The sequence below is a fragment of the Uloborus diversus genome, chromosome 8 (genome assembly GCF_026930045.1).
Source record: "Uloborus diversus isolate 005 chromosome 8, Udiv.v.3.1, whole genome shotgun sequence".
In the NCBI taxonomy this organism is placed as follows: Eukaryota; Metazoa; Arthropoda; class Arachnida; order Araneae; family Uloboridae; genus Uloborus; species Uloborus diversus.
In genome coordinates, this window is record NC_072738.1 from 29430906 (window position 1) to 29457061 (window position 26156).

Consider the following 26156-nt stretch of genomic DNA (forward strand, 5'->3'; position numbering starts at 1 on the left):
TTTCCAGGTTTTTTTAAGAAAATTCCAAGTTACTCGTTTAATTCAAAATTAAGTTTAAACAGCAATATTTTCAAATTAAAATTGTTTAAAGTAACAATGCAGATGAATTGATACTTTTCCCCTTAGATTAAACAAAAAAAAATCTTGGAACTTTTTCCTTTTTTCAAATTTTTAAGTTTCTTTTTAAATACATTTTGTTCAAAATTGTTTTAATTCATTTACTATTTTTTGAAAACAAAGTACTTTAAATTAATTTTAGCATTTCTTCAATGTCACATGTCATGCATAATATTAGCGTTTTGCTGTAATCGTGCACCTTTAAGCATCTGCTTTTGGTTACAATACTTCTTTTTATTTAGTATATAAAACAAAACATATTGGGCGAACTACAAAGTTATTTTTCAGTATAAGTATGATTAACTTATTGCATCAATTGGCATACCATATAATGCATAATAACAAAAATCAACATACACCGATCACAGGCCAATGCCAATTTTTATCAGTTTTTTTTCCTCTTCGCATATTAAAGGATGCTTACATTAAAGTTAAAATAAATTTTAGAAAATTATTAATTTTTAAGAATTTATAATTTATTGTACATTTTATGTTATACTCAATAGTTTACTTTACATTGAATTTAACACCCAATTTTGTTTTTGGAAATTTACATGTCCATCCATCTGCAAAAATCCATTGTGCAAACGACCAAATATGGCGACTAAGTGAGAAATTTAAGATAATAAGTAGATTTTCGAATTTGTAACATAAAAGTAGCTATAAATAATTAATAATCCTTAATAAACTACAATCAAGACAAAATAGTCAGTTTTTAGCACAATCAATTAGAATTTAAAAAAATGTTCTGAAGATAAAATTTTGCATTTTTTTCAGAAAGTAATTACGAATTATCTGAAAAAAGGGCACATTTTGCGTTGTTTTCAATAGTTTGCATTGCAATAAATATCCAATGTCGATTTCGGGAACTTAGGTACTTAAGAAGTCATGTGTACACTTCCATCTTGGGAAGGATCAAATATGGTGGCTATGCTAAAAAATAAAAATATAATTTTTTGAACTTGTAGCATGAAAACAATTTAAAAATAATAAATATTCATGAACTACAATTCAGTTGAAAAGTTGTTAGCACATTAGCGTCCAAGGCAATGAGGATAAGATGAAGTTTTAAGAACAATTATTTTCCTTTCTCAAGAAAATTTGTTAAAATATTTAAAAGAAAAAAAAACAATTTGCAGCACATTTTGTATTATTCTCATTAGTTTGCAGAAAGAAAAACATCTATTTCTGCTTTGTTGTTGGAAACTTAGGCATTTAATGATCATGTCTACTTCCATCTTGTGAATGACCAAAGATGGCGACTAGGTTTCACGCGTGGTTGAAAATACTTTCCAATCAAAAAAAGGATTTTCCCTGATTAATCCTCCCACATTTAGGCTTGTGCTTCCGAAACAGTAAATTGTCTTCTCCCCTGTTGAGTTTGTGCATAATTCCTGCTCACCCGAGAAATTTTTCTTTTGGGAACTATTGAGGGTCAAAAATGGTGACGGCGGAAGTTTCTCTTGAGTCGCTACTTTTTTCATTGCCAGCGTCATTTTGCCTCAAAATGTTTCAATTTATTTCAGGAAACATCGATAAAAACGAAGATTAGATCTCATACAACAAAATTCCCTGGGAAAAATTGGATTTTTTTTTAGGGGGAAGGGGGCAGATTTGGGAAATTCCCTGACATTTTTAACAATGTCACTTTCTCAGACACTTCCAGGTTTTCCCGGAGCGAACGAACCCTATTTAGTGTTGCAACCATATTCTTTTATTAATTTTTTTTAATGGGCAACATAACTAATTTCAGCATTCCATAACTATAATCTGGTGCATAGTTTTTTTTTTCTATTTTCATTTAAACAGTAAAATGCATTTTAAAATATTATTATTTTTTAAATATTAACTGCAATATATAAAAAATAAGTCATCAACAAATAACAACAAGTATAGTATAAATACTACATTTATTTAAATACTAAGAGCTAGTGTCCTTCTTTCTATCTCTGTTACGATTTTTCACATTGGCAGTGTCATAGAAATGTACTCCAATTTTCTTGATTTTGTCAGCTCTCATTATTTTTCTTTTCTGCAATTGAAACAAGTAAAATCATGGTTAAAAAATCTGAAGGGTACATATTCAAATCTATATTAGAAATAAATGCTGTAACTATTTCTTGCAAAATCATTTTACCAGTATTGTATAATTAAGTGTATTTTATCACAAACATATTCATGCACTTTTTTCTTAAAGAAAAAACAATATTTAATGTACACAGCTGAATTTAGTTACAGAATTACTCTTTGAATATACAAAAATCACTCTGAGGAAAATTAAATAAATTTAAATGATAAGTAAATATAATTCAATGCAAAAGAAAAAGCATTTTTTCAATCAAAAAATTTTGACAACACAGTAAATAAATATTGATTTCTACTTAATAATAAAGTAACATTTCAAAAAGTCTGAAATTTTAATTTAATTTTTATGAAGAAATAGACTATTGACCGCAACTCTCCACAAACATCTCAAGACGAAAAAAAAATTTCAGTCCCTCATAACCACAGAATAATCTGAACTAAAAAGACCAAAATGATTTATTAGTTATTAAGAGTTTGAAATTATCAACGTCGCTTGTTGGTATTTTTAAATTTTAACATAATTTCAAAATAGAAGATTTTTAGTTTTTTTTGATGAGAAACTGTTGTTTCTAGTTTTAAATGCTGAAATATTTTTCAAAAATCAAATATCATTTCTTGCAAACACTTATTGATCAATAAATCTTTTTAGACGATTTACTGATGAGAAACATCTGTTAGAGTCGCTGTCTAAAGCTCATTTTTTTAAAAAAAATTAATGAAATTTCACAGAATATTCTTCGAATGTTAGTTTATTAAGTAGTAAATAAAGAAATAAATAAAAATTAACTGTGTTGTTAAAAAAAATGAAATAAAAAATTGGCTATTTTGGTACTGAATTAACCTAACGCCCCTCCCCCCTCAAAAAAAAAAAAAAAAAAATATTGATGGTGTGCGATAGAAACTTTTTGGTTTTGAATTTTATTTCAGCACAGTAAAAATACCCCAAAAACATATCAACTTTGGAAGTAACAATTTCATTGCAGGATAGTGTCACTTATCATGAAAAATATTTCAAATTTTAATGAAAAGAATAGTCATAAAAATTGTGCAAATGAACAATTTTGATTAAAACATTCATTAAGCTCTTACTTGTTTTGCAGTCAATTTCATTTTTGCAGGCTGTTCATCATCATCAAATTCCAATTTTCTTTTTCTCTTACGATGTTTTGGTTTTTCTTTAACTTGTTTTTTAGAATCCTATAAAAAAACAATGACAGCTTTAAACATTGGTGAACTTTTGATTTTTTATAGTAATCAACCTGTAACATGGGATGTGAAAAAGTAGGACATAACAGGGGACGGGAGGTCTCAGAGACCACATTATTTTCAAATTATTTTTAGAACTTGTGTATTAAGATACATCTATTATTTTATTTTAGTTATTTAATATATACAGAACATTTTAATATAGAAAAATTGATTATATCACATTACGGGAAAATTTTGACAGCACCTTAACAAATCATATGCTACAGTAAATAATCTAAAACTCATAATAAAAACAAATCTATTATTTTATCTTAGTTATTTAATATATACAGAACATTTTAATATAGAAAAATTGATTATATCATATTACGGGAAAATTTTGGCAGCACCTTAACAATAAGTACATCACACCATATATCCAGGAATATTTAAGCCCTTATTGTCCCTATAACACTTGTTTCGGAACTTTTGCGAACATTTCAACCAACTCTCAACCTCATCTATAATATCTTACATCTCTTCCGCATAACACAAATCAGATAAATGAATCCATCTCAGGGATCCTAACATTAAGAGCAATGTCTACTAACTACTGCCAAAAATTTCTAACACTGAAGGGGAGGGGAGGTCTCCCAGACCACTACTCAAAAATGCAATAAAATTTAAACCTGACGCACTTGCCAAAAGATACTGATAAGCAAGGGCGCTGTTCAAGGTCACAAAACAAAAAGCTATTCAGAAAATCATTCAATCGGACTAAATATAAAGTAGGGGGGGGGGGATGAACTTATGAGCGGTCGTGAGACAGCACGTTCCCTGTTAAGGGTTAAAATACATTTAGCAAAAAGTAGATCACAAATAATAAGAACTTTTACCATATTATTAAAACTGTTTTAAAACAATTTTCTACGAAATGAATGCAAAAACCTACACCCAAATACATACTTCAACATGGGCGGAATTAAAAGGGGGGAGGGTTAAGGGGGCTAAGCTCTCCTTGACAGCTTATTAGCAACCCTAAATGAAGAAGTGCAAACAATGTTTAAAGGCTTTTATCTACACATAACTATTTTTGTTTTTGGAAAAATAATACTTTCCTAACAATTAAACAAAAATGTTTGTAAACCAATAAGGCTTTTCTCTTATCTCATGACCTCTCAATTTTGCTCATTGATATTTACAGTATTGGAACTAGGGACTTTTGTTCTAGGCAGCACCTTCTAATGCTGATAAACAGGCCTTCCTATTGAAAAAGAGAGTCTAAGAAAACTAAAAATCACCCTTTTTAGGATCATTAAAGAGTTTTAAAACACATTTCTAGAATTATTGCCTTTAAAACTTCAGAATCTCCCACTCCTTCCCTTACCAAATATCGACTGCAATTGCGTTTTTAAGACTCCAATTTTTAAAATTTTAAAAGGAGCTTTGCTTTTACCTAACACGCTCTTTGTCCTTCCCTCTTATGTCACTAAGGATATGATTCCTTTAAAGTAATGAATTTCACAAAAAAAAAAAAAAAAAAAATCCCATACGAAAATTATCTAACATTTTATAAGTTCATCCTACTTCAAAGGTTTTAATCGTTTCACGACTTGCCACACACATTTTTATTTTCATCTTTTAATTTAGGGCTAGTTTTTGGATGGAGGTTTAGCAGGCATATCATTTCTCAAAGGCTTCTGTGTGTTTGGGAGGAGGGAAATGATACTTACTTAATACATGTAAAAGACGGAAAGCAACAACATACACTCAAACCTGTTTTTCTGCAATATATGAAAATTAAAATCAAATTGGAACTCAATTCTCGATTTTTTTTTATAAACGAGTACGAGGTGGTTCCTTTATGCGACGACAGAGACACCTCGATGGGAGGTCACTGTGATCTCCCAAAAATTTCTTTATTCAGGAAATTTTGTCTGACTATTCGGCCAAATTATCATCACTTGCTTTATTTTGATTTCATTTAAAGAAGCACTTCCTAGTTATTTCATAAGTTTTTGGGGTTTTTTCTACGTGAGACTTTTTTTATGTGGTCCCTATCTACCGTATGAAACTTTTTTTTTAACTGTGTTGCAAAAACAACTTTTTATAGCTACTCATGAAGTTACGAACAATTTTTTAACGTGATTTTTTTAATACGGCCCCTATCCACCACATAAAAACAGGTTTGGATGTACATTAACAAATGTAAACTAACAATTTGTTCAATTAATTCGGTGGTGGGGGGGGGAGTAGTTCTTACTTCTCATTCCCCAAACCTCGGCCTGGGGCTTAGCCCCCAACCCTGAGAGGTAAGTCTAACTCCGCTTGTGACTTAAAATATTCAAACTAACAAGACTAATAAGCCCAGCAGCGGCTAATAAGCACAGTAGTGTTTATTAGCAGTCAAGGTCAAAACATTCAACACAGAAAATTTTAAATGAACATTATAGGATATGCTTATCCAAAGAATGTTAGATTAAAAGTGTGAAGCGTACTTCAAATACATTTGAAAAAAAAAAAAAACTAGAACTTAATGATATTTTTAGAATTGCTCTCTTACTTCTTCAACTAACAGCTCCGTAGACTTATCCTCTTGTTCAGCAACATCATTTATCTGATTAAGAGCACTTTTTTCCTTGGAGTCACACTCATTTGTTTTATCTTCACAGTTAGCTTCGCCATTTGTACTTAGGTCTTCAAGCTTTATTTCAGATCCTTCGACATCATTCACCACGCCTTCTTTTATAAAGTCAAATTTAACTTTTAAGTCACTGAAATCTTGGGTTTCATTTATAATGCACAATTTATTACTTTCATCATTATTTTCCTAAAGGAAAAAAAAACACATATAAAAAGATACTAAAAAAGAAAAAGCATTTTTAGATGCCTACACCAAAATCCGCCCCACATTTTCTTACTAAAATGGTTGCATGAGGTAGGAAGTAAAAAGTTTTAAATGCAACTTAAACCATTTCATCGTTTTTTTTCTTTCACATTTCTAAATGCACAACTCACAAAAAAAAAAAAAAAAAAAATACCAAGACAAACTCTTAATTTAAATCATGATGATGACAGAAAACAATGCACAAAAATTACAACTGCTGCAATAGGGAAGTTGCAACCTATTAAATGTTCATATTTTGGCTATTGCATATTGTTAATTGACCCTCAAAACTAAAAAATTCACCATCGCCGAATTTTAAAACACCGTGGTTGATTTTTAATGAATTTTTAAAAATCCACGCGCAAAAGTGCGCTCTTCTGAAACGTCACGAGCCTACGTCACAGGGCGCGAATGGGCAGCCTTCCGCCGAAGATCCCTTGTTTTCGCTAGGGACATTTTGAGCGCGCTGATATTTTTATTTTTTAGAAATTCAATAATCCTTTTGAACACACCATGGAGGCCGGATTCGTTAAAGCACAATCTAAATAATCTTCCTCAAATAATATCAATGGTGAAATTCTAATATTTCCGAGAGGATGAGAGGTTTAATGTTCCAGAAACGCGAGGAGATAAGCCTTTTACGTTTCATCTTCGAAGTCGAATGCACGTTCTTCGATTTCTCCCATGACATGGGAACCGGTTCGCTAGCGTTTCTCTCCTATCGGACGTCACTTCCTATGCCATCTGACGTCACAGGCGCTTGAACTTTAAAAATTAATTTAAAAAAAACTACTTATCGTAGCGCAAAAATTTTTTCACCTATGATGTTCATACATGTTACTCTATCATAGGCAACAGGCGTCATAAAAAGAAAAAAAAAAAAACCTATAAACTTTTAAACTTTTCAAAAACATCAATACTTATTCTTAATACTGATTTAATTTTTTTAATGCGTGTATGATTTTATAACAGTTCATTTATCAATAATGCTACATAGAATACTTATGCCATAGGCAAACAACAAACAGCTCAAATAACAGCAGTTTTTAACAATATTGCAACATCTCAGCTTGAAAGAAGTTTTTTCATCAAAAAAAAGTAAAAATGAATTAAAAACACGTAAATACAATGTATTTTTATGTTCCCCAACTTTCTCAAAACTTTCAGAAAGCAACATGAATGAAAAATATGCGTAGATTGAAAGTTAAATTCGAGGGATGAATCTGTGGCCTTTAGGTTAATAGCTCAGGGCTTTATAACCATTCAGCCATCCAACTGAATGCTGGAAGTTAGAAACACGATTCTGTGCTCAAGATGTAAAGGGTACTCTATAGCAAAATCATGTTTCCAGGAGATTTGTTTCAACTGTTTTCACCCCAAAACCAGCATATAAAATGTGTCAGTACGTGTTCCACTCTCTATTTGTTATAAGATTACTTAAGACATTTAAAAAATATCATTCATGAAGCACATTCTCACTTTTTTAAAAAATGATGAATATTTTTGATGTTGAAAAGAAAATCACTACAAATATTAATTCTAATTTTTTACATTTAATTGTACATTTTATTTTCCATTCTAAATTATCATCATTCAAACAAAATTTTACTAAAATAGTGAAGAAGGGCAAATTCCTCAAGAAAAGACTATGACTGTGCAATCATCACGAAAAATACAGATATTTATACTGAATTTCCTTATTTAACAATTTTAAAAGACCATTAACAGCAATCTTAAAAAAAAAAGAAGAAGAAGAAGAAAAAAAAGAGGCATTTAGAAAATTTTTCATGCTTGTAACAATCCATGCCTTTGCAAATACGTACATCTGTTTGAGTTTCATCTGTTTTTTCCTCATCAGTAGTTTTGACTGCTGAAGCATCAGATTCTTCTTCTTTCTCTTTAGTCTGGGAAGCAAAATGAATAAGAATATGCATCATTAAAGATTCTAAGCCTGATTCCATATATTCACGAACAGAACACCATATAAATCCATATGTTAATAAAAATTAAGTTTTTCACTTTATGCAAACTAAACATTGTGAAGCAATAACAATTTCATTTTTTTAAAAAATGATATGTATTATAAATGTTGACCTGTAACTACTACACACATGCAACAGCACTGTTCAATAAACTAAAATTTAAATAAATTCAAATAAATGCTGTGATCTAAAATGATGGAAAAGGATAACTGAGGTGAATATTCAGGCTTACTTCAAGTAATGGTGGCTTTACAAAATATGGCAACTTTCCTCTTTGAAAGTCATTCAGTATCATCTTAGAAACAGCTGTAACATCTGGTTCACCACCCTAACAGGAATTAGAAAAATATGTAAGAACAGAAATGCAAATATTGGAAACCATGCAGTGTACAAACTCTTTGAAAACTTTAAATTTCAGAATATCAGTCATTAAAGAAATATTCTAAAATAAATTTCTTTTATAATTATTTAATTAAATAATAAATTCTTCATGAAAACATATATCTGATTTTCATGTTGCTATCTTTCTAAAATTGTTGTAACTTATAATTCATAAGAGCCAAATACTGTGGATTTTCTACAGAAAATAGCAGAAAACTGCAGGGAAGCCGGAAATTACAAATGTTTTTCATTTTAATCTTGCTCATTTTCCCTTTGTTTTTATCCACTACAATAATTCTAAAATAAACTCATGCATACGTAATACAAAATAATTTGGAATAAAATTCATACAGTTGTCTCCTTTAACGGTATACACTTAACAAGAGCATTATTCCACCTAAAAACATTTTAAGTAAAAAATATGAGTGTCTTTTGTGACTGAAATTCTCTGATATATTACATTAACACAACAGTGTGGATCAATCTAGAATCTAATAAATCATACTTACAATATTTTAATAATTTAAGCAAAGCAAGGATACACTGTTTTCTCCAAATTAAGAGAGTACAGAAAAAAAAACTTCCTCATAAAAAGTAAGAAAGCATATGAATATTCACTTTGACTTTTCCTATAAAATCTGCATTAATTAAATAAATTCAAGACAGCAAGCAGATAACTTTCTTTTTGTTAGATAAAAATGTTGTACAATCTTTTATCCCTTCTAATTGAGGATTTCAAAGATTTTCATTAAAATATATACATAAAAGTTGATTAGCAAGTAAATCTATCTGAAACACATTATACTGGTTAAAAGTAAGCAATAGTACATTTTACACTTTGGGCTCTGATTTCTTATGATTAATAGCCCCCTTTTCTCTCTCTCTATACATATAAAGGACCACCAAGAGCCAAAGTGGGTCCGTTATCAATTTAACTGTCAGGACTCTTTCCTTCATAGAACTTATATAAAATTACTACTACCCCCCCCCCATTTCTGACTATGATGCCATGGCCTCTCATCAGCCCTGTATATATACAGAGTGTTGCCACTTAACCTGCAACACCTCTATTTTTTCATCTGATAGTCCAAGGGTGCATACTTTCAATTACAAAAATGGTGCAAATATGATGCAGAGTTAAGATATTGAAAGTTTGAAAAGAAAATGATAAAAAACACAAAGCCTGACTTTTTATATGGACTTACTTTCAAAAGCTTTCCAGTGCGACGAGCATACTGCTCAAGAAAATCAATATGATCAGTCCACGATTCTACTTTGTATGTCTTTATCAGGTATTCCTTTCTCACTCTGTTGAATAACTCTGGAATGTGATCTGCTGGATCCTGAACATTCTCAACTCGTACCTAAAAATAAATGAATCAACAATTCTTTTATCCGATTTTCAAGCTTACCATAATAAATATATCCACTATTCTTCTCTATACATTATACTTACACCCCCCCCCCCCAAAAAAAAAAAAAAAAAAAAAATTGTAAATACAGTGAAATCCTGTTACAACAAACTTCAAGGGACTTCTAATTTTATTTGTTACTAGTGGTACCCACACGGCTTTGCCCGTAATAGAAAAATTAAAAGGTCTTTTGGTTCCTCTGTTTATTTTGTAAATATACAGGCGAACCAAAAGATTAAGAACCATACATTATTTGTAATAATGTATGGTGAATTTTCTCGCCAATTGGCTTGTACCCATGTTACGGTTCTACATTATGATAATTTCGTAATTTACTCGTCCATCTTATGATATTTTTGTTCTTAAAATTGGAATAGAAAAAAAACCACATCGAATTTTCAAAAAATCGCTTCGAGGTGCACACCCCCCTGCTACAAACTAACTTTGTGCCAAATTTCATGAAAATCGGCCGAACGGTCTAGGTGCTATGCGCGTCACAGAGATCCAGACAACCAAACATCCTCCGGACAGAGACTTTCAGCTTTATTATTAGTAAAGATAACGGGATGGTATTCAAGCAATGTCATGACAAGTAAATCAGGACTGAGGATTTATTTGGCTGAAATGGATATTTTATTGTAACAAGGTTTCATGGTAAAAATTTAAATAAACTATGATTATACAATAAATTTAACTAACCAGAATGGTTTTTAGATGCGGCCACAAGTTTAATAAAAATATAGGGCTTTTTTGAAGCAATTTTGCAACTCATTGCATTTGGCAGTTGTGCAAAATGCACTTCAGCAAAATGCAAATTCTGTTCATTTCTAGTTCTACCAGAGCAGTAATGCAATGTCCATGCTCAAAAAAGTTTTGTTTATGTATTTGTTTAATAGCAAAAAACTGCTGGATATGTAGTTAAATTTTGACTAACTACTGAAAAGGGAGCGCTCAATAAGAGCCCAAAAACAGCAACCACTGGTCTATTGTACTATTTGACCAACAGTAACTACTTATGTGAGTCATTCCGCATCAAATGACCTGAGTTTTGAATTTGTCCCCACCCGACCATGTCCGAATTGAATGAAATTTTACAGAGGTGCAGAGATGTCTTTGAATCTAACCTATGCAAATTTTCAGCTTATAAAATACATATCTTAAAGATTAAGGATAGTCCCCAAAAAGAGTTTTAAAATGGTAGATTAGCTTTGTGAAATAAATTGCTATGTTTAAGTGTGTAATTAACTATGATTGAAACAGAAAAATATGTTATCTTTTTAGGATCAGAAATAAATACAGTCGGACCTCCATATATCGACGTAGCAAATTGCCGGAAAAAAATTTGACATATAGAAATTTCGATATATAGAAACTATCTTCTTTTATCATAAAAATCTCCTAAAACATTAAAATTAAAGCTAATTCTCGTGCATGAAACCCAATTTCCAATTTATATGAGCATCGGATTAAACGAAGGTTAATAACTGAAAAATTAACAGAAATTACATTTTTGTGCCTTCATACATCTTCATTCCTCGGCAGTTTAACTTGATTCGCAACATGAGGGGATTTTCCTTTTGACAATGTAATCGAGATAAAAGTAAAAAATCAATCTACTTAACTTGAATGATTTTTACTGAAGCTAAAAAGACTAGAAATGATAATGAGCAGACAAAAAGGATAACTTGAAACTGATTTTACAGTGTTACTGGTTACAACTAAGATTTGAAATAAACTTGAGGGAATTTAAGAACTCCAGAACGGAACAACGACCTATCTACACACCCCTCAAACCCAGATTTCTTATGAGTTTCTTAGCAACCTTTAGTAAACATAATTTTCTCCTCTAACCTTCATTTTTCATGAGACAAATAGTCTAAAGTGGAAAAAAAAAGTCTAAGAATGTCTCGAATTTTTTTCCGATATATAGAGATTTTTTCGATTTATAGAAACAATTTTTCTATGTAATGAACATTGAAATTTGCTGGGATTTCGATATATAGAAAATTTTGATAGGTGGAAGTTTGATATATGAAGGCTCGACTGTAAAAGAAATGTTGTAAACTGAACCTATTATGGTTTGTAAAAATACTTAAAATCGAAACTCATTAAACGATTCAAAAACAAAAATTTTACTTTATATAACCATCCCTAGGCCAACTTTGACTTATTGTTCAGAGGCATGGGCAATGAACCAAAAGCACAGTGCTCTTTTGACAATTTCCGAAAGAAAATAAGAAAAAATACAATTCTAACCAAGATCCCCTTCCTCTCTTTCTCAAAAAAAAAGAGAATTTAATTAAAATACATATTTTAGTTAGAACAAATCGAAAATCTAGTATTGCAGACTACCATGATCGTCAGGAATCACTCATTTCTGCGCTCGGCAAAGATTTCTTTTTTTATAATTGCGCCTAGTGTTTAAAAATGATGTCACTTGCAATTATTTTATTTTCTGTAAAAAATTCGGCCTTTTCCGTAACTCGCAGTTGACTTGCATTTTTTCAACTTCACTGTAGTAACTATGGATAATCCACAGCATTCGGCATCTCTGTATGTATTAAAATAATTTCATGAGTTAATGAGCTTTCCGTACGCAAATAAATAAATAATATACAAGAATAGAATAAAGAATTACTTACAACACCTTTCAATACAATTTCGGTGTCAGTATCACCAGCTGGATAAACAACACCAGGGCAATCAATCAGATAAATTCTTCTCATTAGTGTTATGTACTGCCAAACCTAAACGAAAAGAAAAAACTTATGAAGAAGTATTTCCTGATACTGTGAAAATATTAAAAAAAATTATGGTAAAAGTTTTATCCATTTTTAAACAAGAAATCCCCCCCCCCCGACCCTTTTTGAATTTAATTGCAACTTTTTTTTGTTTCCACATATGGATGCTCCACTTGCCAAATCGATTAACTCCATAAAACAAAAAGTAAGTGATGAAGATAGTGTTATCCAAAAAAGTGAATGGGCCCTCGTGTTACATTTTCTGCCATCGCAGGATCAGAAATGCACTGAACCAAATGTTTTAATATAAATTCACATTCTAAGCATTGATTAAGCAATATTAAAGCAGAAATGAGGATATTTTAAAAAAGTGTACGTAATCAATTTTGCAACTGAGGCATCCATATAATATTATGTTAAAGTGTACTTTCTAGGGTCTAGTCAGGGGAAATTTGGGCCTGTTTAAGGCACCTTCATAAAATTCCAACTAGAGTTAAAAGGGACCCTTCACATAACTCTAATTCACCAAAACGAACCCTTCACAAAATTTTGTTTGTCCAAATGGGACCTTTCACTAGCTCATTCGTTACTTGAGCAGTAAGCAAATCGGAAATCTAATCAATATTGATTCATTACTTTTCGTTTACATCTTGAAATTTCACTAAAATGCTTTAAAAACTACAAAAAGTGAACCCTGTGAAAATTATGGACAGATCCCAGGCTTTAGATATTTCGAATTAATTAAGTCAGTATTTGATGTTTAAAAACAGCATTAAATATGCTGTTTTTAAACATATTAAAACTACTATGCCTAAGGATCAAACTAGAACTTCTTACAACAAACCATTTTGCACTCAAGCTTTGTGTTAGAAGGTCTAAGTTTTAAATTATACTTCCAGGGGTCTGTCCAAAATTTTTCGCAAGGTCCGTTTTTCGTGAAAAATAAAATAATTTTGTGAAAAGTGAATTAATTTTGTGAAAAATCAAATAATTTTGGGAAAAAAAAATTTGCTAAACCGAAATTTTAGAATTTAGAGCGGGCACAAACTGCATCATTTAAACTTAAAGTAGAGTGTTTTCCTCTTCTATGTTGAGAATATCATTCTGGTGTGTTTTTCTAGTATTTGGCGGGGGGGGGGGGGAGGCATCACTCCCTCAAGTAGCAATATTTATCTCCATTCTACATTATGTTAAATTATACTAGAAATATTTCTGTACAGCATTTAAAATAATTGCAACAAAAAAAATAATAAATAAATAAATAAAATTCAGACGAGGGTTCAGTATTTAACTTTTTGACCCAAGACACTCTTAAAAAGCACAGAATTTCCTTTAAAACTTATAAATTCCGTGATTTTAACAAAAGTAAAAAGAGATTTTATTTGTTTACTTCTTAACAATGTGTATTAAACATCAAAAACTCAAAAAATCGGATTCCCATAGCGGATGCAAAGAGATCGCAATTCTCAAAGTGAAGGCATCAAAGGTATAAAAATGGCTTGTAAAAGAAATATTTTTGATTAAATTATTTTTAAATTGCATTTTAGAGTCCTATGATAAACATATCATTAATATCTGTGGACACAGTTGAAGCAAAACTAAAATTAAACCATCGATTCAGCATTTTAATTTTTGACTCATAAAGAAAATGGAATTTTGCTTTAAAAACTTGAAATGCATGTTCTAACAAAAATAGAGACTTTTCATTTATTTGCATCCTAATAAAGCGAAGTTAGCTTGAAAAAAGAACAAAATATGATTCTTATATCGGATCTTAAAAGATTGTATTTTTCAAAATGTAGACATCTAAAGAAAAAAACGGCAAGTAAAACAGTTTATTTAAAGTTAATCATCCTTGTTAGCATTGAAAAATCAAACCCATATAATTTTCTCCCAAAATAACAGTTAAACATTGTACAGCACCATAAAAACGCAAATATTGACTAGCTGGTAAAATGATGAGAATATTTTCTAATCAAGTCATTATAAAGGATTAACGCCAGATGCTAAATGGCGATTAATTTTGAAGTTGGTAACCCTATCTAAAGCGATCATATTTTTTCCCCACCCTTACTATCCCTTTGCAGTGCTAAGTTCATTTCGCTGATATATATTATTATAGTTTATTAAATCATCAGCAGGGAGAAAAGTGCTTACCAACGCCTTTTCAGAAAAGTTTACAACAACACCGCTGCTAATTAGCTGTGATAAAACAAACAAAATTATTTAAAACCAAACTTATTTTCAGCTGTTAATTTCTTTCCAAGAAACAAACAACAAGCATTATATTTATTTGGCAGTAGCAATTTATCGCTTGCAAGAGTGCGGATTTTTTTTTTCTTTGCAAAATTAGCAGATTTTGTATAGCTGATCCCTCTAATTTGACTTCAAAAAGGATTCAAAAATTATCGGTTTAATATGCCTCATTTTGCTTTCAGATTTGCTCTTTCAATAAACAATTTGTGAAAGATCACTTCTTGTTTATCAGAATTTTGTGAAGGATCCGTTTTGGTTGATCCGGATTTTGTGAAAGGTCCGTTTTGTTTGATCGGGATTTTGTGAAAGGTCCGTTTTGGTTGATCGGATTTTTGTGAAGGGTCCGTTAACGGACCCAAATATCCTCTGGCCAGACCCCTGACTTCACAATTACATTCATAAAATACTGTTAAAAAAATAAAAATAAAAACTGACACTATTAACACAAGAATCGAGGTCCTTATCAATTCTTAATGTTAGAAATTGTTTTAACTAATTTGAATACTATTCAATTCCTAATTTTATTCTTTTGGCTTAAGAGGTATTTAACAAAAAAGAAAATAGAAATTCAAATCTTCATGTGCACAAAAAGAAAAAAAAGAGATTTTTAAGATTTTAAATTATTTTAGCAAATTTGAAAATGTTAACTTACTGTTCAGGGGGGGGGGGAGACTTGTATTGGCAATTAATTATATTAACTACTACAACAATTTATATTTCAAAACTGGTTATATCTATATTTTACAAAGTTTAACTTAAGCAATGCCCGTTTCACACGTTCTTTTAAAATACGGCTTCCATTCATTTCAAAACGGAGTAAAAATATTAGAAAACATTTCTCAAAAACTCATTGCCAGTACGAAACTCTCTATATAACGTCACGACACTGAAACAAAACTCGTCATATCCAAATTTGTTAAAATGGATATAACGAATTTTGAAGCATCAAAACTTAATTAATAGTCCATTAAAAAAAAATTTTTAACTAAGAAAATATTTTAAACAATTCCTACCTTTGTTTCTCCAGCAATTGGAGCAACATTGCATACTTTTTTCGACCTTAAAGTGTTAATGATGGAACTTTTGCCAACATTTGGATAGCCGATAAATCCAACACTTATCTGTTTCTTATCTTGATGAAGCTAGGGAAGAAAAAATGTAGCGAGATTATTAGGAAAAGTTACTCTTTAGCAAAGAAGTAAAGTAAAATTTTTCTTATTTGCTTGTCAAACATTTGTTTTAAATTGCATTAAGTACAAATAATCAATTAAATTTTATTTATACGGTCGACGCTCGATATAACGACCATCTCCGTCCCAGAGAAAAAGGTCTTTATAACGAGTGGTCGTTATAAGAGGTATAATTAAAAAAATATACACAGTCATCTTGCATGCCCCGTTGTTCCGTAAAACAATGGTACTTTTTCAAACATTCCAGTTAAATGCCCAAATTGTTTTTATCGTAGGAATTTTTAGAAAAATCGTGTGCAAAATACTATGACAGAACATTATAGAAATTTTAAAGTAGAAAATATAGGGAGAAAAATGTTACACACTTACAAATCTGCGACTACTACTGCTACCACCACTTTTTATGAAGATAAAACCAGAAACAGATGGTTGCCTTTTTAGCAGACGTGAATTTTGCAAAACATTCTTTTCCGTTTCAGACATAGGTGATAAATTGTTTTTTTTTTTTTTTGCTTTTCAAAGAAACATTTGAAAGTCCCTTGAGAACCGCAAATCTTAAAAACCGCTAGATTCAAACACCAAACTACCAACACATCTGTCAACTCCCTTTTCTTAGGAACCTGGAAATTTCTCGATTTTTCCTCCCATTATTTTATTTATTTATTTATTTATTTTTTGTGCTAGCTGCGGTGAATGGTAATCCACGCACACCCCCTCTCAAAGTTGGATTTGACATTGAAAACTTCAGGCAGATGTCCGTAAACAATAATCAAGGCCATTTCCAGCTACAAATTTGTTTTATTGGGAAGAACACCCGAAATAGCGTCCGCTGAATTCGGTCATTGTATTAGATTAGACGATACAGAATGGTCGTTATAACGAAGGCAAATTAACGTAGTGTTCATAGGAACAAAGTTGGGACTTTTGCCACTGGTCGTTATAGTGGGAAGGTCTTTATAATGTGTGGTCGTTACAATGAGCGTTGACTGTAATACAGCATAAACTCATAAATTAAAATATGCATACAATTTAATTCATTACAGTTCCAAATAATTTAGCAAAAGTAAACTTAGTAATCCAAAAAATGGATACTTGATTAAAAAATACCTCACAGGTGTCATGCTAAAGTTTGTTGATTGTTCTTCAAAAAGTGATATCATACCAAACTTATTGTTATTGATTTCAGCAGAGCACAAGAATTAACAGCAATCATCTTAATTACACATTTATTTGAAGAAAAGCATATTAGAAAAAACGGCAGATACAAACTCCAAACAACAACGTAAGTAATTCTAAGCGTACTGAAGAAAACGATCATTGACGGCCGCCAAGCAGCGAAAGTCCGCCAAGAGTTGGCAAGATATCGCTCAATTTCAACACTTCTTCCCGATATCAAAGCCACTTTTTAATTTTAACGCATCAAAAATGAACAAAACTGGAATTTGAAATTATGCATATCATAAGCAAAATATATGCAATAATAAACATTTGAAAAATATGTAAACAGTCATTTTAGCACTAGTCTAAGTTTTGTCCATTTTGCTCAGTCCAAGTCCACTACGCAACTTTATGAACAGAACACTTGTAAGTGGTTTGGTTAAAATATCAGCCAACTGTTCTAATGTTGGAACATATTCTATTTCTAAAATTCCTCGTTCTACTTTCTCTCGAATAGAGTGAAAACGCACGTCAATGTGCTTTGATCTTCGATGATATTGAGGATTTTGAGCAAGTTTTATGGCACTTTGGTTGTCAACATACAGAATAGGTGTACCTTCATATCCGATCAGTTCCTTTAGAAGCAACTTGAGCCAAACCAGTTCGTTTGACGCTTCACTAGCAGCAACATATTCTGCTTCAGTAGACGAAATTGCAACAGAATGTTGTAACCGAGACCACCAAGTTATAGCTGCACCTGAATTTATTGAAACCATACCAGAAGTTGAACGTCTGGTCTTTTCATCGCCAGCATGGTCAGCATCACTGAAGACTGAAAATTCTGTTTGAACCTGACCAGGAAACATCACGAGTTCAGTAATCATGAAAAAAGTTAAAAATGGTCGCATTCGAAAGAGTATCTTTAGAAAAAAATTTGACCCAAATATTGTGTGCCCTCGTCCTTTTGTTTTTGAGATATGGGGGGTCAAAGTCTGTCGAAATCTTACGAAAATTCGCCAAATTTCAAGAGTTGGCAAGAAATGGAAAATACCACGTGATTTCATCGCCTGCGTCTAGCAAGACTCTCATTTCCATTTCTGGTCATCTGCAAAGCGCGTAAACGATGTTTCGAATTAACCCTTTACTTGTGTGGGTAAAATTAAAAAGTAACTATGAAGCCTGTGAAATGGAAACTAGTAAGCTTTATCCAGAGGAGCTACAAATTTATAACGAACTTGAACGTAGGATTTAACTTTGTAATCGTGATAATAATGCATTTCAGAATTTAAGTGCATTTCAAGTGTGTTTTACTTAACTAATTTAAGTTTGTACTCTTGTAATGAAATGTGTTGTAAGTAATTAATAATTATGTACGAGAATTAATATGAAAGAGTAAAAAAAAAACATGCTTATTACAGCTTATATATTGAAAATAAAATGGATAGTTTTTGATGTTGAAAGAATATGATCATGGATTGTAGTATCCCAGCTCTTATTTATTTTTTCAAAAGTTATTATCATTCATGAAGTTTTATTGTCTGACCACTGCTAGCGAAAATGTTTAATTTAAAATCGAAAAAAATAATAATTAAAAAAAAGAAAACAACGGATAGTAAATGTCAAAAATTTGCGCAGCAAAACTAACGATGTCGGAAATTACTTCATAACAGATTCTTATCAAAAATTTTATAGTCGACGTTCATTACAACAACCCCTGTAGTTCGAAAAGTCTGTCACTGCAACTGAAAGTCGCTATAACGTAAATGCACATCATATTGCATGTTATTTAGTCATTTTTAAAAATACTGAAGTCACTTTTACCAATTATGTTTCACGTTAAAAGGGAATTCAAATACGAGCAAAATAAAAATCAATACAGTTTTTTTTTTTTTTTGACTTGTTAGAGGGTTTACACATAACTTGAAAACGATACACATAACGAAAAACACACTGGAAATAACTGACAGAAATCGTTTTTTTTTTAATTTGAGAACATGGTTTGAAATCTTTAAATATGTCGTTTTCTTCGTACTTAGATACTGTTGAAGACTTCAGATTTACGACTTTTCAAAAAAAAAAAAAAAGACTTTAAAGTGTGTTTACCGTTTCTCTACGATTACCTTTTTTTTTTTTGAAAACAGTTTCATCATCGAATAAACTCTTTCAGTGGAAATATTTTACCCGCAGAAGCATAAAAGTTTTAAACATCAGTTTTTTAACAGACAGTCTTAAGAATAACAAAAAATTCCATTGTTTTTACAATAAAAGAAAACAAATATTTCGGGCTGTGGCGCTTTTCCCTATACAGTTGCACGTTAATATCCCGGAACACAAGCCCCTAAAAATTTCAATGCCGCAATCTGTGCCACGACACCCCGCGCCATGGTAGTCACCCGAGTAAAGAATTAATGCGATATTTCTCACGCGCTTTGGTGGTGACCAAATATGGAAGTGAAATGTCTTGTCAGATGCAGATGTTGAATTTGCGCCGTACCTTCCATTTCTGAACAAAACTCGCTAAATTTGGCGACTTTACTAAAAATTTCGGCAATTTTTAAGACATCATATTTTGATAACGTGGTCACGAGGGCACGTAGTTTCAGTGCCATAAACATGTTTTCCAATGCTCTTTCGAATGCCACCAATTTGGAATTTTTTTGAATTTCCTTGATCGTGATGTTTCCTGGTGAGACTTGTACTAGAGACCAAAACTGCTTGTACCACGTAAATATCGATAAATTCTTTTCACACGTTTCCAATCATCTTGTGTAGGTTTGCACAAAGCTCTTGATACTAAAGCTACAGCAAAGGCTATATCTGGTCTGGTAGCTACTGCAAGATATTGTAAACAGCCTACTGCTTCTCTGTAGGGAACATCAACAACGGTGGTAACTTCTTCCTGAGATTTAGTCGCATTGATATCACAAGGAGTAGCGAGAGCTTTTGAACTTTCTAATCCAAATCTCTGAAGTACCTTTTCAGTGTACACACTTTGAGCAATAAAAATGTCACCATTTTCTTCTTGCTTAATCTCCACTCCTAAGAATGAATCAAGGGGACCATTAGTTATTTTAAATTCTTCTTTTAAATCCCGAATTAATTTTTCTATTTCTAAAAAATTTGATCCTGCAACAAGTCCATCATCAACATACAAGGCTATGATTAATATAGATGAATCTTCTTTCTTGATAAATAAACAAGGATCAGCATGAGATTGTTGGAATTTCAATTTCTGAATTACCTGAACAAAACGTCGGTTCCAACAACGTGGAGCTTGCTTCAAACCATAAAGTGAGCGAACCAGTTTACAAACACGACCAGAACCATCATCAAAACCTTCTGGTTGCTTCATGTAGATTACTTTGTCAAGAAAACCATACAGAAACGCGGTTTTCACATCGAATTGATGAAGAAACAATTTTTGTGAAGCAGCAATACTGAGTACAGTGCGCAAGGTGTCAAATCGGGCTACTGGTGCAAATAAATCATCAAAATCATAACCAGCTCTTTGGAAAAATCCTCTTACTACAAGCCTCGCTTTTGCCTTTTAAGGGGAGCCATTAGGATTTGTTTTTATTCTATATACCCATTTGTTGTCAAGAACTCTTTGATTTTTCGGAGGTTCTGTAAGCTCCCAAGTTCCATTTTCTTTGTGAGACAGCAACTCTTCCATCATTGCGTCTTCCCACAATTTTGATTCAGGCGACTTCATTGCTTCACTATAACTAGCTGGAGTCTCAATACCCATAAGAGTGCTGACAAAGAGTACATAATTTTCTGAAAGAAAATGTGGTCTCCTTCGCTCTCGTTCAGGATAGCGTCTGCCTGGAACAGATTCTTCTTTCTCCTGAAATTCACTTTCATCATTCACTTGGATAGATATATCTTCATCACATATTTGTACATTTCTATTTTCTTCTTCTGTGTGCATATCAGTGCTTGTGACTTCAATAGACAATGGTTTATGTGGCAGTTCATCACAAAATATGACATTACAGCTTCTTTCTACTTTATTTTTAGAAGGTATAAATACTCTATATCCATCATGAGCTTCATAGCCAACAAACATTCCATGTACGGACTTCTTATCCCATTTCTTACGTCTTTGTTTTGGTTCATAAACATAGCATTTTGTTCCAAATATTCTCAATCGTTTCACATTGAAATTTTCTTCCTTACCATGCCATAACTCATACGGAGTTTTATCTTCTACAGGAGTAGGCCCAGTATGATTTAACACATAAACAGCTGTGTTACATGCTTCAGCCCACAACTTTTTCGGCAAATCCTTTTGGTGAACCATAGCTCTTGCAGCTTCAACAATGATACGAATTTCTCTCTCCGAAGCTCCATTTTGTTCTGGTGTTTCAACCATTGCAACACGCAGTTCAATGCCATGCTCATTCAAAATCTTCTTCACTGAATGGTTGTCAAACTCAGTTCCAGAATCACACAATATTTGCTTAACAGTATGGCCAGCTGTCTTTGCTTCGTTTAGGAAAGTTTCTATGCAATATGGTACTTCACTTTTTGCCTTCAAAAAGAAAACTCGGCGAAATTTCGTGAAATCATCTTTGAGAACCAACATAAAACGGGAACCACCAACAGAGGCTTCTTCCATGGGACCTGCAACATCAGCATTAATTTGTTCAGCAGGCTTCATTGGCCTAACAGTCCGTGAATGAAACGATTTCCTATGCGCTTTTCCATATGCACATCCTACACAGAACTCTGAGTTCTCATTAGATACAGATATTCCTTGTCTTCTAAGATATTTAATACATTGTTTCTTGCTTTGATGAGCCATTCTTTCATGCATTACTTGAACAGTATCACTTGTACTTGAAATAAGAACAGTTGCTGGTTTTGTAGGACTTTCAGCAAACATTTTCATCAGAAATAGACCGATTTCGGATTTTTCTCCCACTGCAATGAGTTCATTTTCATTTTTCACAATGCAAAATTTATTTTTGAATGAAACATTCAATCCTTTTCTTAAAGCATGGGAAACAGAAAACAATTGATATTTTAATTCAGGTACGTACCACACATCTGTTAGGTAATTTTTCTTCCATTTGCCATTTACTTGAGTTTTCACATTGACTCTTCCAGAACCATAAGCAACAAGCTTCTGACCTCCTGCAGCATTGACTACCTCTGGAACAGCAAAGCTTTTAAAACTTTCAAAAATACTGCTGTTAAACGTCATATGCTGAGATGCTCCAGAATCAATAATCCAGCTTTCGTCAATTTGAGAATCTGTACATGGCATTGCAACACCAGAGGATGAAGAAAAATTCTTACTTTTGCTTTGAGGACAATTTATTCTTTTATGTCCGGCAATTCCGCATTCAAAACAAGTAATAGGATTCACAGCTTTTCTGTTTTGATTTTTCCACTTCCTCTGTTTTGATTTGTTTCCTCTATCATTTCTGTATTCATCTTTTACTGAATTCTGATCTTTTGCTGGTAGCGGCACCTGCCGTTTGGATTGAATTTGTAAGGCTGTACTTCCACATTGCTGTTGTTCTATTTGCTGTTCAAAAGCACACAATCTTTCAGTTAACAGTTCAATAGATCGATCTTTCAATGGGATACCATCCCACACAGTCTTAAATGCAATATAATCCTGCGGTTGCATTGATATAGTTCTAAACAATAACATCGCGTCAGGAACAGTGAAGAATGCGATTCAATTCATCATTAGCTTCAATGAATATATTTTGAGCATGACTCACAAATGATGCAATATTTTCATGCTTCCATTCCAGATGAAAGAATTCTGTCCACAAGCGATCGAGTCGATGCGTCGACGACTTGTCATAAATTGCAATCAGCTTTTCATATGCATCTCTCGCTGTTGTGCATGTTTTAATATAATCAAAGTTCGTGTCATTCAATGACTGGGAGATAAAGAGCAAAGCTTTCGCATCCGCAAGTTCAAACTTCTTTTTATCCTCCTCAAAATCGTCGTTGTCCTCATAGTCGAGCGGCTCCGGAACTGTCGAATTGCCGCTGACGTAACTCAGCAAATCGTGCGTTCTTAAAAGTAAACAAATGGACATTTTCCATCTAGTCCAATCTTTAGCCGTTTCTAATTTCTCTATCGTAAATTTATAATCCACTGGAGCCATTTTCCACTGTAATTCTGGAGTACGCAAAACAAATAGAACAGTCGGAGCAAAACAAAATGGCGCCGATCGCTATAAACTTCAAAATAACGTAAATAAAATGATTTTTACGCAGTTTATACGTATCTGGAGGCCATAACCTGTTATTGATTTCAGCAGAGCACAAGAATTAACAGCAATCATCTTAATTACACATTTATTTGAAGAAAAGCATATTAGAAAAAATGGCAGATACAAACTCCAAACAACAACGTAAGTAATTCTAAGCGTACTGAAGAAAACGATCATTGACGGCCGCCAAGCAGCGAAAGTCCGCCAAGAGTTGGCAAGATATCGCTCAATTTCAACACTTATCAAACAACAGCCTGATTTTTTCCTGTTAAACTGTACACACTGAAAGTCAATTCAAAATCTAATTTTTGATAGTCACTAGAATTTATAATTTTACCAAGGATTAACTTATTTTAAAAGGTAAAATAAAATAATTAATGACTCAGGTCATTTTATGCCTTTCTTCCTAAATTTAAGCATAGAAATAATTAATATATTTTCAAGGATTCTCATTTTTTTTCTGACACAGTTTCATATTTCTATAGAATAGTCTCATATTCTCAATAGTTTGACTTGATTGATTTGCTGGGATGATTGTGATGACGATTAAACAACTTTAAATGCTAAAAAAAGCATTAAAAAAAGTATCTAAAAATCATGGTCATCGGCATATTGAGAAATATCCAATTTTTACAAAAGTATACAAAAATAAGTAAACATGAAGAATATAAAAATAACACTACCTTTCCAAATTGACGTAGCAAATTAATTAGTGCTCCTTTACCAAATGGATTTGTCAAACTAGCATGGAAAGCCATAGTAGGATATTCTGCAGACAATATTGTAACCCAACGTTGCTAGAAAAAACATAATTTAAAAAACGATTTATTTTACCAAACAAATATTTATAATTATTCAGAATATCTTATACCCATAGATATGTTTCACGCACTACTACATAACTAACATTATTATAAACAATGAAAATTGTACAAAACTATAACTGTTCCTTTTTGTAAAGGAAGAATGTTTAAAAAGTAATAGTTTATTTTTAAAAAGAATTAATGTTTCATATTTTTGAAAGAAATTAAATCTGAAAATGATTGAAGTAGAAACCAAACATACCTAAAATTTTTTTAAATTTCACGATTTATGGCAGAAAACAGTATGATGAGACGAGTGTCATATACTTCACGTGAAATAATTAAAAACATATTGCATTTCTTGGTTGAGAAAATGAACTATACATTCAATTATCCTAAAACATATGTACAGTAAAGCACTATTTATACATTAATTACATCTATGTCTTTTCATCACATTTTTAATATATTTGTGATTAGTGTTCATTTGTATCTACCATTTATAGGACACAAATTTTGGCCAAACTTTGTTTCTCTTGTTTTAAAATTCCCTAACTTTCTCTTTTATACAATGTTTTTTTTTAGCTTCCTCTGCTCTAAATTTGACAAAACTTTTCCTAAAAGGTAGATAAGAGATACAGGATGCAAAAGACACAAAAGGAGAGTCACTGTCAAAGGTTCAAAGGTTATCTGCTTCATACATCTGATTTAATCAGAGCTATGTCCTAGATTGTACTAGTAGCTCTGGTAGGCACTGCTGCACAGCATGATTTAGTAAAACTTTTCAATGAGCACCAACCTAGTGTGTGACTCAAAATTTAAAGAAGCTCATTCACATCCATTTGCTTCTCACAACCTCAAATGTCATCATTGTTTATGGATGTTTTTCTGTTATTATTTTAGATTAAATTAATTTTGCATACATAAATTGATTTTCTTTTTCGTTTTGCTGTATTTGCAATGCGAAGATTTTCATGTTTTGGCGAATTGTTAAAAATTTCAAAGAAATTTTTATTTTTATTTGATTATTTTATTTTATTTTATTTTATTATTATTATTATTATTTTTTTTTTTTTTTTTGAAAAAGGGGAGTATACATTTTAGTTAATGAAAAATGTTATTTTTATATCTTTAGGAAGGGAAGGGGTTTAGATTTTTATTTATTTAAGGGACTTCTTTTAAATTCTTAGCACGGGCATCGCCGTATGGGCATTGCTTGTATTTATATTTAAAAAAGAGACTTAAAGTTATTGAACTAAGTTATACTTACAGAGACCCACGTTGGTACTAAATCACATTTGTTCAAAACAAAAAATAACTGCTTATGAGGTTTTTCTTTTCGCAAAAAATCTTCAATATGTTTTGAGCGTGTTCCCATGGGATCACGAGCATCAAGTACCTGAACTACAACATCAGATGAATCTATTACCTGGAATAAAATGGAAAAGGAGATATCGAAAAGTTCTTAGAGCTTCTTTTTATTAGAAAATGATTCCATTAAACATTTTATAATATTAAGAGGAATATTAAAGAGAAATATATATTGATAAAAATGTACTTAACATTCAAAATTAACTTTTTATATTCATAGTCATTGAAAATGTGCCAAAACTACTTTTGGCAATTTTGGTTGTATTCAGAAGCATACAAGACATTATTTAACTGAATAAATGAATAAAGATTAGAGCTGCAGAGTTGAAACTGGGGATATGCC

The 26156-nt window shown here is 31.7% G+C and overlaps 1 protein-coding gene across 1 annotated transcript in view; it reads right to left on the reverse strand.

Moving 5' to 3' along the window:
* Nucleotides 1–1994: 1994 nt before the first annotated feature.
* Nucleotides 1995–26156, reverse strand: part of LOC129227231 (uncharacterized) — a 57635-nt gene continuing 33473 nt past the window's right edge. Inside the window, exons 7-16 of the mRNA XM_054861740.1 lie at nt 25713–25871; nt 24323–24436; nt 16063–16191; nt 12695–12799; nt 9846–10004; nt 8492–8587; nt 8101–8181; nt 5954–6220; nt 3292–3399; nt 1995–2149 (exon numbers count right to left, since the gene is read on the reverse strand). Of these exons, the coding sequence (XP_054717715.1) occupies nt 2039–2149; nt 3292–3399; nt 5954–6220; nt 8101–8181; nt 8492–8587; nt 9846–10004; nt 12695–12799; nt 16063–16191; nt 24323–24436; nt 25713–25871 (1329 nt within the window). The 3' untranslated portion in view covers nt 1995–2038. The remainder of the gene's footprint in view (nt 2150–3291; nt 3400–5953; nt 6221–8100; nt 8182–8491; nt 8588–9845; nt 10005–12694; nt 12800–16062; nt 16192–24322; nt 24437–25712; nt 25872–26156) is intronic.